This window comes from Miscanthus floridulus, chromosome 7 (genome assembly GCF_019320115.1).
Source record: "Miscanthus floridulus cultivar M001 chromosome 7, ASM1932011v1, whole genome shotgun sequence".
NCBI lineage: Eukaryota > Viridiplantae > Streptophyta > Magnoliopsida > Poales > Poaceae > Miscanthus > Miscanthus floridulus.
Window position 1 is genome coordinate 48,279,694 of NC_089586.1, and position 18,898 is coordinate 48,298,591.

The 18,898-nt window shown below is 47.5% G+C and overlaps 1 protein-coding gene across 1 annotated transcript; it reads left to right on the top strand.

Annotated features, from left to right (window-relative positions):
• Positions 1-16,580: 16,580 nt before the first annotated feature.
• LOC136463187 (UPF0481 protein At3g47200-like) lies at positions 16,581-18,351 on the top strand. The gene has a single exon (XM_066462204.1). The coding sequence runs from the start codon at positions 16,581-16,583 to the stop codon at positions 18,246-18,248; it is 1,668 nt and encodes a 555-aa protein (XP_066318301.1). The 3' UTR covers positions 18,249-18,351.
• The last annotated feature ends 547 nt before the right edge of the window (positions 18,352-18,898 follow it).

Consider the following 18,898-nt stretch of genomic DNA (forward strand, 5'->3'; position numbering starts at 1 on the left):
GAAATTTACTTGTTGGTGGCAACTCGAAACAACGACACTTATGCTCGAGTGAGTTGATGGGGCGGACTTGGAAGAGAGTGAAGGATGAAAATTTGAGAGAAAAAAATTATTTTTAATATTAGGTAAAGATATAGATATAAAATAAATAGATTGAACTATACCTTATTTTATATATCATACTTAATCGGCTACCCTCATAGGCTCAGAATTGTGTCCCTCGGAACCCGATCAGCTGCGAGCTTGAACTCTAAATCTTGAAAGTTTCAATTGATGGCTACAACGTGGCACCATTTGGCCCACACCTACTAACACGCAGCACAACCTCTCTAGTAAAAGAAAAATCAGCAACCTTAATTCTCATGGACTCTCCAAATTCACCGTTGTCTATGATCTCATCTGTCACTCCCCAAGCAGCACGGGCCTAGTTCGTCGTCAAGTCCGAGGAAAAGTCATCATACACCCATCGACGCACACTGTCGTCTGGGTCCACTGTGCCGTGCGTGCGCTCCCTCCTTGGATAGCTGACGCGTGTAAAGCGAATACATCAGACGGCACCCTCTCTCTGTTCGTGAGCCTGGAGCCGAGGAGCCGCTGCCCACGCACAAGCCAAGCTTCTTAACAGGTGCTATGAAAACTTCATTTTCATAGAGTTGGAAAAAATTGTCGGTTCGTTTCTTTTTCACCATAGGCACATAATCATTCCCGACACTCCTCCCTAGCCACGTTGCGTCTGTCTTGGCGCCAGCCACCAGTCGCGGAGCCAGAGATTCGAAACTTGGGTATTCCCAAGTCCACATCAAAAAAATCGAATCCATAGGATTAGATTATATGTTACCAATAATTAAAGTCACAGAATAGTCACAGAGTATTCAAATAACACATTGTTCAGCTGAACTCTAAGATATGCATGAACCAAACTAATAAGTAATAAAGAGAACTTACAAAATACTAAATTGTTGTTTTAATCTTGCTTTCTAGAATCTTGACTTCTAATTGAAAACTCTAGACCAATATTTGCTTTCTAGAATCTAGACTTCTAATCTAATTGAAAACTTCAGCTGCATAAACAACTGAAAAGAAAATTGAACAACTAAGAACTAGAGTATGGAGAGTGAGAATGGAGACATGAGCCTGGAGTCCTAGTCTTGCCGGCGACCGGCTGGCCTAGCCGCCGCCACGGCGCCTCCCCCGCCCGCCAGGCCTTGTCACTTGTGGCTGTGATGCGGGCTTGTGGGCGCGGCGAGCCCCCCCTGGCCACTGCGCTGCTGCCTTGCTTGCCTGCTTGCCGGCCCATTGCGCTCCCCGCCGCCTCTGGTCGCCGCCCCTGTGCTCGTCGGCCGCTGCGGCACCGCCGCCGCCTAGGGTTAGCCCCACGCCGCCGCGTGCCCGTGTTCCGTGACCGAGCGTGAGAGGGTAGGATGTATGAACGATGGTGAGGGGTCGGGGACTCGGGGGGGGGGGCACGGGGTGTCGGCGTGATAGGCCTGGAAAAGCTGAAATAGATGAGTGGGCCAAGTGGGCCGGCTTGGGAAGGTGAGGAAGTTTGAAGCAAGGCCGAAAGGCCAATTTTTTATGTTTTTAGGCTGAAATAGGCGAAAATACTATAGATTATACCATTATACATTTATATACATAAGTATGTACACATATCTACGTAAAATTGTACCAAAATAGTTGGGTATTCCCGGGAATACTGGAGAATACCCTTAAATCCGTCCATGCCAGCCACGCTCGTCCGCATCGGCCACGACTGGCTCCGCCCATCCCCATGCTTCGCCTTGCCTTCAGCCATTGAGACGTTGATTCTTATCTTTTTTTCATTTTAGTCTTCGAATACTTTTTTATAATTACATATGAATCTAGTTAGATGCATGGTGAAACTCTTCCAAACAGATTCCTCCGAGCCAGATCCAAAACTAGATTCATGATAGTGCTGCTCCAGCCGGTGCTCTAAAGTTGCTTTTGTGGAGCTAGAACTTTTCCATACATACCCTTACACAGGACCTCAAAGCATGCTTGGGCCAGCCTTAGCCTCGAGCACGCATGGACGGCTAGCTTTGTGAGGGCCCTAGACTCTACTTCCACGCGCATCATGGGAGCTGAACGCTACTACAGGAAGGTTGAGAGCGAGAGACAGAAGAAAACCATTGTCACTCTTCATATGAGGTGATTAAGATATAACGTTAGTGTATGTATGTCGACATAATATCGTCGGCAATCCACCGAGGGGTATCCCACGATGATAGATTTGTCGGTGGGGATGCGCGTAATCAGGAACCAGATGGTGACACAAGGCGCAGAGACAGCGATTTAGACAAGTTCGGGCCGTCTGATCGACATAATACCCTACGTCACTACGGGATACTGTGTATTTACCGAGTGTGAGTAACACTCGGTAAATAGTGTTACACGCAAACTCTTTACCGAGTGCCACACTCGGTAAAGTGGACTCGGCAAACAACGACTCGGTGAAGTTATTTTACCGAGTGTCTAATATCGGCGCACTTGGAGCAGAGCGTTACCGAGTGCTACAACGACACTCGGTAAACAATTATGACTTGGCGGTCGTCAGCCTCCAAACTGACCGTTAACGGCGACGTTTACCGAGTGTCACTAGCAGCACTCGGTAAATAAATTAGCATTTCGTGATTAAAACAATTCCGCAAATAAATTTTTTGAATAATGTTTACTGAGTGTAGCTCCTAACACTCGGTAAAAGAATAACCATTTTCGTGATTAAAACAATTCTGCAAATAAACTTCAGGAATAATGTTTACCGAGTGTTCCCACTCGGTAAAAAGTAGTCAAATATTTCCGAGTGGGGACGCGGCACTCGGTAAAAAATGGCACACTCGGCAAAATTCACAGAATCAGAACCAATTTGGTTATGTTCGCTGTTTTACCGAGTGCTACACTCGGTAAAACTGACAGAATCTCTGTTTTACCGAGTGCTACACTCGGTAAAATATGTCCACAGATTTTTTTTTTGTTTGTTTCAGTGCATATCCAGTCACAATAAGCAACAAAATCACAGGAAATTATAATAACATGACAGATAGGCAATATATATCACATATATGCCCACAAATGTCACATCCACTCACAATAACCAACATATGTCGACAAGCACCATGCAAAGTCCACAAACACCATCAACATATGTCCAAAGTCCACAAAGTTCAACCAAGTCCATAGTTCAACATACAAACCTATCAAACAAGGCCGGATGGCCTGTCACATGGTCGGAGGCCTGCGGAGAAACGGAGTCAAGTCCAGGTCTTGATCACCCTGCATATCGTTGTTCGATCCAGCTGTAGAAGGTCCCTAGAATGAGATTGCACATGTGAGTTATCTGGATCAAAGCAAATTCTAAGGTCTAAGCTATGGTAGGTCAAACTAAGATATAAGTCGAAGGTAGCTCTATATGACACGAAAGTGAAGAGTGCATCTAAGTGACTCACAGGAGTGCCGTCGCGCGGAGGTGGAGGCACCAACGGTATCATCGGCGGCGGCGGAGGCGGTGGAGGCTGGCCCATGCTCTGAGAAAAACAGGCCATGTACTCGTACCAGTCCTTGTGCGCCTACTGGAAGGCCTCAAGCTGGGCCTGCACTCGCGCCCTCTCCTGTGCCAACTCGGCCTGGTGCGACAGCTCGAGGGCCTGAAGCTGGCTCTGTGAGGCCTGTTGTGACTCCTGTAGGGCTTCAATCTGGGCCTACAATTATTTATCACATAGTTAGAATGCAAATAAAGAACGAGTAGAAAATGAATGGACAACGAATGCAACAGAACTAACCTGGAGCGCTACTACCTGGGGCTGTGAGCATGGGCGTATGGCCGGACTCGAACTCGTGCTCCGGGCTCTAATCTAGGCGAGTGTCTGAGTGTTGGCCGTGTCTATGGTGCTGTTGCCCATATAGTACCGCCCGTGTGGCTTACCTGGTCCCAACCTCATGACGATGTCACCCTCGAGGTCAGCGGTGCTCGGATCAAATTCTGACCCATGGATCTCTCTCGCCATCGCCGTGTACTCGCTGAGGTGCCTATGCACGCTCGGGTTGCTGTATGCCTCGGGCAGGTCCTCCGGGTTATAGACGAGGTCGGGGTCCTTTGCCTTGCCCTTGTGTGCCAAGGCATATGCCTTGAACGAGGCGCACTCCTGGCTAGGGTGGAACCGCGTCTGCAGGAAGAAGCACAACAATAAGATATTATGCATTCAGAAGTTAGCATAGCAACAACGGAATGAAATCCGCGTACATATATGGCTGCATATTCCTTGAGGGTAGCGGGGCCTTGTTTGTGCGAGGAACCCTGCATCATCGCACGGCAACGTGAGCGTACGGCATGATATTGCTCGTACTCCTCACTCAACCACTTGTCCACAATGGCCTCCCAGCAGTTGTCCATCCCCGCACACCAAGCAGGAGGCACCTGCACGTACACGAGCACATGACAAATCATAAATCAATTTCAGTGCAATTAATTGCAGACGATGTAATCTCATGTTTACCGTCAAGTATTGCTCCTTAGTTAGGGGCAGGTGCACTGCCTACGCTCTGGTGACTCTGTGTCCTCTGCGGGCATGGTAAATTCTTCTGCACAGGAGCTTTGTCTCGTAGAAGAGGTCCTGCACTCGGTGAACACAGACTCTGTTCACCACGTCATCCACATCCTCCCTACATACTCCCTCCACCAAGGTGTAGTAATCCTACAAGCAAATACAGTCAGTAATATACAATTAATGTGATGTTATTATCAGCATAGTGAGATGAACATGTACCCACAGCTCTTTCATCACCCGGTCGGCCTTGCTGTTATAACACCTGCCAGCTCGATCAGTCTGATCGCTGGCAGCGTGCCAGTGGGACCACTTCATGGCGGGCTGCACAACACCATCGATCCTCACCATCCCGGGGTAGTTTGCCCTACACAGAAGACCTAGGATCCTGTTTACTCGGCGAGAGTGACTCCCTAGGATCACCATTTCCCAATCCCTGCACAAAGTTATTGAGATTGAATATTAGTTTCTGTTATAACTTAAAAATATGTGAAGTAGTGTTAACATGCAAAAATTACTTACTTAGTTCTGGAGGGTCGAATCACTGGCCGTCTCTGTATGGGTAAGTCTGGGAGGCGCGACGACCCTCGCAGCCAAACCGTAGGCACCCCATTTTCCTCTGCCAGCAAGTCGGCATCCTCCTCGCGCTCAGCCCGCTCGGCCTCATCCTCCCTCTGTGCCTCCTCCACCGCCTCCGCTATCTCCTCCCTGGTCTCCTCCTCCTCCTCATCCTCCTCCGTGGCCGCTACGAACTCATCATCGTCGTCCTGTGGAGGAGGTGTCGGCTCTCGATGCCCTCGTCGTCGCCGTCCTCCTCCTCCACCCTGGGCTCCTCCTCCACCCTAGGCTCCACCTCCACCCTGGGCTCCACCTCCCTGGGCACGCCCTCGTCATCGTCCTCCTCCTCCTCCCTGGGCACGCCCTCCACCCTCAGTCTGTGCACGCCCTCCTCCTCCACCCTTGCTGGACCCCTCGCCACCAGCCAGTAAGGTCATAACTGACCTAATCTTCCTGATTCCACCGCCCACCATCAATCACCTGCAACAAAAGGAATAAACTATCAGTACGCATATACAAAAGTAAATGTATCATACATGTATAAAAGAGATGCAAAATAAGTAAATGTATCATACATGTATAAAAGAGATGCAAAATAAGTAAATGTATCATACATGTATAAAAGAGATGCAAAATAAGTAAATGTATCATACATGTATAAAATTTCCATAAGTACTACAGATCTTACATGTACTAGAAATAATCATCAAGATCATCGATAGGTGGGAAAAAATCTCATCATCGCTATTGTCGACATAATTATGATCGTCTCTCAAAGTCTCATCACTAGCGACACTGCCTGAATGGTGTTGCTCAAGTAATAACAAGTCCTTCGCATTGTGAACCTCCTCTCCATCATCCCCGTCAACAATGACCGTATCATTGTCTACTTCCATTGCGAGATCTACATCTAAGACAATCTCAAAACTCCCTTCTAATCCTTCTTCTTGAAAGAACTCTCCGTCATATGTGTTTGCATCGATGTTATAATCATCATCGTTTGGGACGGGTACTTTACCATGCGGCGATACCTTGTACACAACATCATACGCCTTAAGACGGTCTTTGGTTTGGCACGAGTATGAGAGATAATAAACTTGCGTGGCCTGTTGGGCCACAATGTACACGTCGTCTCCTAGCAAGACGGATGACTTTAGAACTTCGACTAACCCAAGCTCAGGGGTCTTTATCACTTCTTTGGGATCAAACCAATGGCATTTGAATATGATAGGACGAAGAGGTACACAACCAGGAAACTTGAGTTTGTATATTTCTTCAATTATTCCATAGTAGTCCAACCCATCTATGCCTGGCGTGAAAACACCAGTATTTGTGGTTCTTCGATTCGGCCGACTCTGCTCGTGCCGAGTTGTGTGAAAGCGATATCCATTGACATCGTACACAGAGAATGACTTGACCCTAAATTCAAATCCATTGGCAACTTGCCTCAACTCGGCACTCATAGACACGTCAGTTTTGGCCTGCTAGTTCAAGTAGGATGATTCGTTATATATTTGTCGAGTTGAGAGTTAAGTACAAACAACAAATGAAATTGAACAGTACCTCCTCCTTGAACCAACAAATAAAAGTGGGATTTCGTTCTCCCGCGCCATGTCTTAGAAGGGTTTCAACTTCCGCTTTGGTGGGTTCCCTCCGTGATGGACGATGGTAGAGGAGAACAAATTTGTTGTAACGGCCGTTAACAAGAGGGTTGGATGGGTGCATGCGAAATATTGACAAGAAAAGAAACAAGTTTGTGTAAAACTTACGCAATGTACGGGCCAACCTCTTCAAGGTTCCGCAACACATACAGCTGGATAGAGCGCCACTCTTCTAGGCTCAACATCTTCAAGGTAGGTTCACTTGCACTTCCGAGTTGCCCTAAGAAAAGGCTGAGGGTCGACTGATTGTCGGCAGCATTGTAACGAGGGGGTGGATTATGCACGTTAGGAAGGTTGTCGGCATAGTATCTTGTTGTGAAGTATGACACCTCCTCCACAATGGATGCCTCTGCACAGGAAGCTTCAATTTTTCATTTATTTTTGCATTTTGTTCTAAGAACCTTTAGGCATCGCTCAATTGGATAGCACCAACGGGCATGCACAGGGCCCCCCATTTTTGCCTCATATGGTAGGTGCAAGAGCAAATGTTGCATCGGATTGAAGAAGCCGGGGGGAAAGATCTTCTCCAACTTGCAGAGCAACACCGGGGCCATTCTTTCCATTTCTTCAATCTCGGTCCGAGATATCTCCTTAGCACATAGCTTGCGGAAGAACATGCTCAACTCTACCATCACTCGCCAGATGTGATCAGGGAAATAGCCACGAACCATCATCGAAAGAAGGCGCTCAATCCATATGTGGTAATCATGACTCTTGAGCCCTGTGATTCGCATGGTACTTAAGTTCACACCCCTCCTCCAATTCGCTGCATACCCATCAGGGAACATCAATGATTGGAACCATTGAAGAACTTCTTTCTTTTGGGCCCTCGTTAGGACGAAGTCGGCCTTAGGCTTCTTCCATGACTTCCCGCGTAAGGGAGGCAACATGTTTAGCTTTAGTCTATCGCACAGCGTTGCTTGATCCAATCTAGCCTTGACATTGTTCTTTGACTTTTCCCAGTCCATGATTGTGTGAAGGACCACCTCGGTGAAATTCTTTTCAGTGTGCATTACATCAATGTTATGTGGAAGAAGGAGGTCCTTAAAGTAAGGAAGCTTCCACAAGCAGGACTTGTGTGTCCAGGCATGCTCTTTTCCATATCCCACGAAGCCCCCCTTTTCATTGTCGACCACAAGACCATCTAACATCTCAAGAACCTAGGCACCTGTCATCATTTCTGGTGCAGAGTCTTCCACTGTGACACCTTTTTGAAAGTTCTTCTTGTCTCTCCTGAATGGGTGGTCAAGAGGGAGGAATTGTCGATGTTTGTCAAACAAAGAAAACTTGCCCCCCTTCTCCAACCGAAAGAACTCCACAGCTGACTTGCATATCAGGCATGGCATCTTCGTGTGAAAACACCAGCCACAAAATAACCCATAAGCTAGGAAGTCATGCATGGAATAATGGTACCAAATATGCATTCTGAAGTTTGTCTTTGTGAATCGGTCGTATGTCACTACCCCTTCATCCCATGCACGGACCAAATCGTCTATCAAAGGCTCCATGTACACACTCAATTAGCCCCTGGGTGTCCTGGAATTATAAGTGATAAGAAAATATTTTGCCGTTGAAAGGCGATGCCAGGTGGGAGGTTGAGAGGGATGACGAATACGGGCCAACATGTGTATGGTGAAGAACCCATTCCATAAGGATTGAACCCATCAGTTGCCAGTGCAATGCGTACATTACGAGCCTCGTCAGCTTTGTCGGTATGCTTCCGATCGAAGCTTTTCCATGATTCACCATCGGACGGATGTATCATCTTGTTAGTGTATCGGCGTCCAGTTTTGTGCCACGTCATCTGTTTTGCGGATTCCTCACTCATGAAAAGCCGTTGGATCCTTGGTATGAAAGGAAGGTACCTCAAGATCTTTGCACCGACTTTTGTTTGCGTCTTCCGACCATCACCAGATTCTAACTCAATGTACCTAGATGCCTTACACTTCGGACAGTACTTATCATCAGCATGTTCTCCCCTGAATAAGATGCATCCGTTTGGACAAGCATGTATCTGCTCGTACGACATCTTGAGTGCACGAAGGATTTTATTTGACTCATACATGTTCTTTGGCAGAACGTGATCATCCGGAAGTAGGGTGACAACTACTGTCAACAGTTGATCGAAGGATTCTCTACTCCAGCTAAACTGGGACTTCACAGCCATTAGATGTGCAATGGCATCTAGTTTAGAAACATTGGTGCGCCCGTGAAGGGGTTGTTGTGCCGCATCCAACATGGCGTAAAATGCCTTTGCAGTTTGCTCTGGCTCCTGCTCTGCACTTCCTTCATCGAAAGCCATGTCATGGTCATTTAACATTTCTGCCACCCTGGCTTCAGAATCAAACTCCTCGATCCGTTGTCTCACGACCTCTTCTCTCGCACGATGGCGTTCACCATGCATGGTCCACCGGGTATAGTTCTCTACAAATCCATTGTTGACAAGATCTTTAGTCATCTCCTCATATGTTTTCATTGCCTTGTTCTTACACTTCCTACAGGGACACCAGGCATGTCGCCGTCTGTTTGCAAATGCCTTCGTCATGAAATCATTGGCCTTCTCAATCCATTCATTTGTGTATTGACCCCTCTTCTGATAGCCCGTGTACATCCACTGACGGTCATCCATCCTAACATATAGATGATATTGCAGTTTAGAACAATAGAGTAGTAGTGCTAGAGAAAAACCATATGAGATGATAAAGAGACATTCATGTTCTTGGTCGATTCACATAGAAGATGTTTGCTAGATTGGATGATGAGATTTTACCTAAGGTTGAAAGGCCGCTATGTCACTTGTAGATGGAGGAATACATGGAACCAATTTTTTTGTAGCCACAAACATCACTAGCAAGATTTATCGAAGATTGAGGTAGAGCATCAGCAGGTTTTGTAGCGTGTCTCAACCATATACCCGAGCACCAGCGCGTGCCTAGCAGCACAACCATGTGGCTAGCACACAAAGGGGCGCTAGGTTCTATCGCAGCACTATAGGTCACATGGCATGACACTACCACAAACAAATCACCGATGACAAGCCCTAGTTACTAATGAATAGATTGTTCAAAGATTTTGGACAACAAGAGTGATATATTTAGCAAGTGGAATACATGTTGATGAGATAGGTACATACTTGTTGATAGCATGAGAAACTTGGACTAGATCATGTGGAAAAAAATTAACAAAAGATTGGATAATTTCCATATATTTTGGACAGAAAGGCAACCAATATATAAACATGTATGCTTATGAAAATTATTATCACAACACATATACATATGTAGCAACATGAGGATGACTAAAATACTGCAATCCTAACTATACATTGTTCTCACATTCGTCATTTACCAATAATTTCAACAAGCTCGCTACCAAAATAAAACTCTTTTTAATTAAAGCAAAAAGGCATAAAGTCTGAATCAAGGAAAACAACAATATATATGGTCATTGTTTTGTTAGAAATTTCAGTATGAGAGACTACTTTATTTTCTTATCTTGACTTAGATGTGATATTGTAAAATTAAAACATAAGTATAACATATAACATAAAGAAATTGTGCTTGCTAAAATTTCCAAACCACAACCATCCATATACAATCCACGAGCCATACCACAAGAATCTAAATCTTTATAGAAACATAGGGCTAACAATATAGAGAACGCTCATCCTTATTCACGTCTAGTCATTTTCTCATCTTTCACAACTAAAGTCATCAACTCTAAACATGAAAGTCATCAACTCATTTTAATATTTGAGCTGAACAAACAATGATGCTACATGAAACTTCATGTATTGTCACAACCAAACTCATGAAAGAGTGTATGCATGAAGTTCCAGTGGCTTAGGGCATTTACCGGTGGCGGCGGCGGTGGAGGACCGCTCGGTGGTGGCGGTGGTGGAGGGGAGGAGGCGGCCGCGGCGGCGGCAGTCCCGCGGTGGCGGCGGGTGACCGCCCTCCCCCGGTGGCGGCGGTGGTGGAGGGGAGGAGGCGGCCGCGGCGATGGGGAGGCGCAGGTGACAGCGGGGAGGCGCTGGCGACGACGTGGAGGGGAGGAGGCGGCCGCGGCGGTGGGGAGGCGCCGGCGACGGCGGGGAGGCGCCGGCGACGACGTGGAGCGCGCGGGCGCGGGCGCGGGGAGGCGCGGGCGCAAGTGCGGGGGATGGCGGGGAGGCGCCGGCGACGGCGGGGAGGTGCCGGCGCGGGGGACGGCGGCGGTGCGGCGGGGATGCGTGGGCGTGTGCGGTGTGTGTGTGTGTCTGTGCACGATTTGAGGGAGAAACAACTAAGTGTTGAATGCTTCTGTTTACCGAGTGCCTAGATGTACAGCACTCGGTAAACTCAAGCACCGCAGCCCAATGACATGTGGGCCTGGCACATGTTTACCGAGTGCCCAGATCTACGGCACTCGGTAAACAGAAGCACCGCAGCCCAATGACACGTGGGCCTGGTACATGTTTACCGAGTGCCTAGATCTACGGCACTCGGTAAACAGAAGCATGGCAGCCCACTGTGGCAGACAGGTGGGCCGTGGCTAACCTTTACCGAGTGTTTGAGGTCACACTTGGTAAAAGTATCCATTATTTCATGCAAAACAAAAAAAAGAAAAAAATGCCAATTTAATCCTAAAATTCACCAAACTTTCACATGAACTATTTCATGTCATCTATTTACTATTAAAAAATTCCAAGTTCAAATCATAATGTTGAATTTCACTCTTAATAGAAATCCTACTCGTCATTGTGAATGTTTAGCGTCTCTTTGGGAGATGTATCGGTTCGGCAGCGACGAATGTAAAAATACTTCTGAAACGTTATGAAAATTTTTCTATAACATAGATGTATGCTTCAATGTTAATTCTTCCAATCTCGTGATTTATCGAGTTCGATTTTAATTATTACAATTAAATTTACACGATATGTACCTAATTTTCATAAAGAATGAAAATTTTGTGAAATATAGTAAATAAATCGAAATAAACACCATATTTTGGAATGGAGTACTAAATATCATATGTGGATAGAGGAAAAAGAATGAAGGGAAAAACAAGAAATTTGATTGAATTTTACCGAGTGTTGCGCCAATACACTCGGTAAAAGATAGTGTTTACCGAGTGTTGTGCACTTACACTCGGTAAAACTTTATTATTACCGAGTGCAAATACTTCTACCGAGTGTGACACTCGGTAAACATTTTCGGTCTTTTTTATTTGCTATGAGCGCTTGATGGGCGGAGCTGTTGTTACCGTGATGTTTGCCGAGTGTATGCTCATAACACTCGGTAAACATGTCATGCCATGACGCCGTTTGGCGCACGGTTGCTATCCTATGTGACGTGGCACCTCAATACCGAGTGACTGTTTTTACCGAGTGCGCCCCTTCGGTAAACTTGTAGTTTTACCGAGTGTCTGAAGTTACCGAGTGTGCTGACTCGGTAAAGCGGTCGACTACCGGGTGTTTATGTTTTCCGAGTGTTGGCACTCGGTAAGTACTGTTTTCCGAGTGCCCCGACTTTTGACACTCGGTAATTGTCGGGGCACTCGGTAACTACACAGTCTCCGGTAATGCGTTCTATGTCTTTGGTGTATTGTATTGATCTGTATGTTGATATCGTCTAGGGGACCCCTACCTCTTCTTATATACTCTGGAGGGGCAGGGTTATAAGGAAAGTAGCCTATTTGGCACTATATAATATCTTGCGGTGCACGCCAAGTAGCGCCGTGCACGCCTTGATCTTGTGGGCTGGGCCACCTCTGATGGTGCGGCCCATGTCTTGTCTTGTAGATACCGGGGGTCATACCCCCACAATGTAGCACTATATTGCAACAGAATGTATACCTTATTGTGCAATCAACTTGAGGACATGCAACATGGAGATTTTATAACAACTGTGTCATTTTGTTCTAATACGTCGTGAAATCAGACTCCATATCATGGCTATGCACATTGTTCTCAGTGAACTCGTAGGAGCACCAGACGTGAGTCCGAGTCATGAACAAAATGGAGAGGCATGTGACGGAATTCTGCATTGCAAAATATGATAGTTGGAAAAAATACTCTATTGACTTCAATATTGGACTAGCAAACATGCTTAGTGTGTTTGCAACAGAACCCAATTCATCTTGGAACTTGACTTCGTATTCTTACTATACACGAGTTACTTTAACTCAAATAAGCATGGATTACATACGGGACATTGAAGACACAATAGCATTTTGTATACATATGTCTCGAAGGCTGAGCCCCAAAAGGCTCTACTCTACTAGTAATGTATGTAGACATAGTGTACCACATGAACGTCAGCATACGGGACATAGAAGATGCTCTATTTTATTAGTAATGTATCTAGAAAACCAAAATGTCTTATAATTTGGATAAAGAGTATATATTATGTGTCCACTAATCGTTTTAGTAGAGTAGAGCGGGGGTGTGTAGACAAAACCGTGTCCTACCCGGTCTCACCCTTGCTTGCATTGACTTGAGACTTTGTTGGTCAATAAAATGTGCCGTGTCCGGTTTCCCCGCCTTGCATTGACTTGAGACTAGGTCAACAAGCTATGGAGAGAGAAGGTGAGAAGGAATAAATGGAAGTTGCTTCCCACCTCACTTCAAGCTATATACGACCACCACCAAGGCACCAAGCTAAGCACGCAGCAGCACCCCAGGCTAGAGAACAGCATAGCACCAAATGGCTGGTTTCATTTACGCTAAGCAGCAGACGTCCACTCCCACTGAAGCAACGGCAGGTAACTAGAAAAAACCACTTGGATCTGTAAACTTTGTGTTTCATTCTGCACGCAGGGTGTTTAATTTGCAATAGATCTACAAGATCGATAGAGCAACAATATATATGGTTCCAAGAAATTATCATTTTTTTCCTGCTCGTTAGCTAGTAGCTATTAGTATCTGCAGATCGAGAGAGGTCGTCTCTAGATCAACTCATATAAGTGGCGTGTAATTAAACTCAGGTTTTCGCCCGACCATGGCTGGAGGAGGAAATGGCATCCCACCAGCTACGCAAGATGCTCATCACTTCGCTATTCCGGAACGAGAAGTCCGCGGCTGGAGCTTCGCCCAGCAAGATCCGCATCCATCTGTGCGGCATGTGCACGCTGGTACCAGCTGCGCTAGGGGTCTTCCTGCACAGGCTCGACATAAAAACGAGGAAAAGCCGGTGCATTTCATCCCTGGCATCTCCAACTCCAGGCCTAGCCATCAAGTGCCGGAGGAGCAGTTGAGCTCCAAGCCTACGTGTTCGCGGCCAAGGCCTGTCCCTCCACTGGGATTCATCAGGGAGGCGTTGCAGCACCAAAAGGCTGAGCTGAAGGAAAAAACACGCCAGGTTGCTTCGCTTATCCGGGGAAACTAGACAAAGAGAAAGGGTGTGTGGATGAACAATCTAGAGCAGCGCTATAGTTGTCTGGACTGGACATCATCATAGGGAGATGGTTGATGCATATGACACAATATCGACTATATTAGTATATATGCTGCACGCGTGAGTCTTTAATTTAATTTGTTGATTGAATGTAAAATGAGCTAGCCTGTATCACTGTATGTAGGCGCACTGCATGCGTCTGCATACATGCGTGCACCTTGTCTGTCTTTGTGTCGAGCCTGCCGAACCGGTCAACTAACTAGTATAGCATAATATTCTCCTGTGTGGTAGCATATGCCGAATTCACAAGATAGTACTCCGTAGTAATTAAACCGCAGGGCAGGCCCCAACTGGTTCAAATTTTATTCAGTTTTGTATAAAATCTGATTCAATTCACAGGAATCACATGCAGCATATTCATCACAAAGTTCATCGATCCCATTCACATTTTTTCTATAGATAAGATCGATCCCATTCACATAAGGCAACCATACCTTAACATGAACCATAAAAGTTCAACGCACGGAGGCGAAATGGTGTGGGTTCTTGTTGTTAAGTTCATAACTTCATACATCATACTTGATATCATTCTTCCCCAAATCGGTTCCACGGCAGCCGGAAAACAGTCCTTCCGTGGCATAATCGCTGCCAGGGACATCGCCTTGCTCCCTTGGCTCTCGATCCGGCTTGGCTCATCTGATACGTAGACCAGAAAGCACATTATCATCGCCAATGACGTAGGAAAAGCCTGCGACGCCAACGTCGTGACTACGTGAGCGCCGTCAACGACGCCCAAGTGGTTGGATCGACGCTTGTCATCGTCCGCCCCCGGCAGTCTGATCTACGGCGCACGTACCTGACGCCTGACGCCTCTACGACAGCAGCCGGCCACCAGGGTGCCCCCGCCGCTGCAACTAACTGCAAGGAGGACGATCCAACTAGCTGAGTCTTGCCGCTGATGACGCTGTGGCCATAGATGATATTACAGACGCGCCAATCATTCTTCGTACACCAGTAATGCAAGGTAGTGGATATGTAATATTATTTGTGCAATATTTTCATCATTGGTTACCACAAAAATGTCTTAACGTATATTTTCGCTAGGAGAACGTCCATACAAGCACTATATCCGTGGTGCTGTCCAACATCGTAGAGTCAACGTCAACATTGTCCGTGACTACATCAGCTGTGCACTTGCCGGAAGCCATGGCACAACAAGGAGTTGAGGTATGCAATGCCAATCCTTTTCTATGGCAAAGAATTTTTAAAAAATGTAATGGATTCATGGCTATGTAAATATATCCAACCAGTGGCGGATCCAGGGGGGCTGTCCGTGCTGCAGCCCCCCTCGAGAGCCTTAAATCACATGTAAAATACTGTTCATTAGTCTCTAAATCATCATTATTTTCTTAACTATAGCCCTAATCTTCATTATTTAGCCCCCCCCCCCCCAGGAGCTTATCCTGGATCCGCCCTGTAAGCTGCTATTTTACACTGGTTTTTGATACAAAATCAGACTTTCAAACATAAAAGCTAGATTTACCTATCTAAAGAAATATGCGAAAGAAAGAGAAAACCTCTACCTCACCAAGGGGCAGGCGCGATGCAGTGCGTTTCCAGGTGTGGTCGCCATCTCTGTGAGACTGTCTCCGACAGGTGACCTATGGTCCTGTTCGGCTTATCAGAAACTGACTTATTTTTCTAGCCGGAATAATATTTTTCTCTCATAATAATTTAGCCAGAATAATGTTTTTCAGCCAGTTCCAACTAAGATTCAGCAAGTCGAACGGAGTCTATATGGGCACCCAAACCCAAAAAGGATAATAGGAGACTCAAAATTAGACTCCAACTGAGTACCTGTACGGGAGATCTATTTTGAGTTGCGTGAGCAACCCAAATATGAGTATCATCTCTCCCGGAAACCTACTTCCAGAAAGGATTCTTTTTTTGGTCTGATTATCGGAGAAGATGTCGAATGTGTTTTTAACCCTTCGACTGTAGCACTACCCAAACGTTGAATAGCGCAAGTATTTTGGTTGGTGCTGGAGATAGTCTGAACGACTGAAGAAGCGAGCGACGCCTACTGTGACTTTCAGCCTGTTCGGTTGGCTGGTTCGTATCGTTGCTGGTTCGTGAAAAAATACTGCTGACTGATTTATGCGAGAGAAAAATATTATTCCGGTTAAAAATTTATGATTATTTACAACAAACCACAGTCAAACGAACGGGCTGTTTGATGTTGCGAGAGCTCTTGTTTGGCTTCTCACGGCGACCTCCTGTGCAGTCGTGCTAAGGTAGAGTCCAAGTAGCCAAGGTAAGCACTCAAGTCGTCACTGATTAACAGATACATTTGCGTGTCAGCTGTGCCAGATGAGAGGCATTAAAAAAAATACATTTGCTAGCTCAGCAAATCACGGCAGCCTTACGCCATGGCAACCGAGACCGAGTCCTTCGTTACCGCCCCGTCAACGCCAGAGGCGGCGGCGGCGGTGGCTCCCATGCCGCCTACCGTGAAATCACCAGCCCAGCCGGCGGATAGATTCGAAATCGTGGTTGAGCGAAGGCTCCGCCAGCATGGAGAGGGCGAGAGCAGCAGGATGACCATCTTCCGTGTCCCCGCCCATGTCCGGGACGCCAGCAAGGAGCTGTACGAGCCACGGCTGGTGTCGGTCGGCCCCTACTACCGCGGCCGGGAGGCGCTGCGCGCGATGGAGCAGCACAAGTGGAGGTACATGCGCGAGCTGATGGGGCGGCCGCCGCAGCCGGCAGCCTCGCTGGACGATTACGTCAGAGCAGTCCGCGACTTCGAGCAGAAGGCGCGGCGCTGCTACAGTGAGAGAACCAGCATCTTCGACGCCGCCGCCGCCCAGAGCGAACCGTCGAACGGCGGGGAGATCGAAGAAGCGCAGTCCCCCGGCGGACCCGGCGGCCAGGACGGCTTCGCAGAGATGCTCATGCTTGACGGCTGCTTCATCCTCGAGTTCTTCGCCAAGTGGTTAAACCGTGAGCCGGACAAGCTCTGCGACGTCGCCTGGGGACTTCCTCTGCTGCACTCCGACATGCTGCTGTTGGAGAACCAGATCCCCTTCTTCGTCCTCGAGGCGCTCTTCCACGTGGTGTCTCCTACGGCAACGAAGTTGGATCTCCTCAGGCTGATCCTTCACCGTCTGAAGTTCTCCTCCTACGAGCTGTCGACGGCCGAGGAGCTGGTCCAATCCGACATCCAGCACCTGCTGCATCTCTTCTACGAGGCCATCATGCCCAGGGACGATGAGACGGCGTCGGTCCAGGATTCGACTCCACCGTCGCTGCAGTACTTCGTCCAGCTGCGTCAGATGGGCGTCAGGTTGAAGAAGGCCGTGTCCACAAGGTTCGTTTTCATCGGCGACATGCCGCGAGTGCCGCACTGGATGAAGACGACCCTGCCGGCCACCCTTCTCCGCAAGGTGGGCGCCTGGTTCAGCAAGCTCTTGGCTATGATCCGACGCCCGCCGCCGGCGTCGGCGCCGACTCTGGTGGTACCGTCCGTCACCCAGCTCCGCGAGGCTGGCGTCCGGTTCGAGAAGAAGGAGTCTCCTCGCCACATGTTCGACATCGCGTTCGACAGAGACAGCGGCGTCCTGGAGATGCCGCGAATGGAGGTGGACTACGCGAACGTGGCGCTGCTCGTGAACCTGGTCGCGTTCGAGCAGACCAGGGGCCTGCCAGGCGACGGCGACGCCAGCAGGCGGCTGTCGAGCTACGCGGCGCTGGTGGGCGCCCTGGTGAGGACAGGCAAGGACGTGGAGCATCTGCAGAAGCGCGGCATCGTCGAGAACCTCCTCGACGGCGACGACGACGCGGCCACAAAATTCTTCCAGCACCTGGGCGACTGCAGCACCTTGAACTACAAGAGCCATATGTTCGCTGGCATGTTCGAGGACCTGAGGCAGTTCTACCACTCGAGCTGGCGGAGGCACAAGGCCAAGTTCCTGCGTGACCACTGCGGCAGCCCGTGGGCGGTGATTGCGCTCGTCGTCGCCATTTCTGCGTTTTGCTTCGTGCTCTTCAAGTTGTCAACCACCATCTTCAGCCTTGCTCATCCTTGTCACTGCTAGTGCTGGACGTCACATATTATATTACGAAGAAAAGCGTTGATGCCGAGCTTATAGAAAAGCGGGACTTCTCACCAGTGAACGGAGTTTTTAATAATAAATCTGGATCAATAAGGCCGATCTAGATTCTCGGAGAAAACTTTTCAGATCCAGATTTTTTAGAAACGTTTTAGATGACGAGCCAAAATCAGTAAACTGTTTGGCTGCAGAATCAGAATCACCGTGGAATCACATTTTCACCAATTATTGTTCGTAGGCAGAAAAGTGATAATCACTCGGGAACCATTTCGAGTGGAAACGTTTGCTGATTCTCAGAAGAATCGGAGCCGATTCTATGTGCCAAATGCATCTTAAGTGCTTCATTTTGATGCGAAAAAAGAGTGCTTCGCTTCGTTCCGCTTAATGAAAGCAACATTTCCCTCCGGAAAGGCAGAAACACTCTCTCTCACACATTTTATCCGTTGACTGTTCATTTAACTACTAGCATTTTTTATCATTTGAGATAGGAATCTTGACTTCTGATTGAAAACTCTAGACCAATATTTGCTTTCTAGAATCTAGACTTCTAATCTAATTGAAAACTTCAGCTGCATAAACAACTGAAAAGAAAATTGAACAACTAAGACCTGGAGTATGGAGAGTGAGAATGGAGA

Coding starts and splice junctions, on each gene's coding strand:
- LOC136463187 (XM_066462204.1), top strand. CDS start 16,581: ATGGCAACCGAGACCGAGTCCTTCGTTACCGCCCCGTCAACGCCAGAG.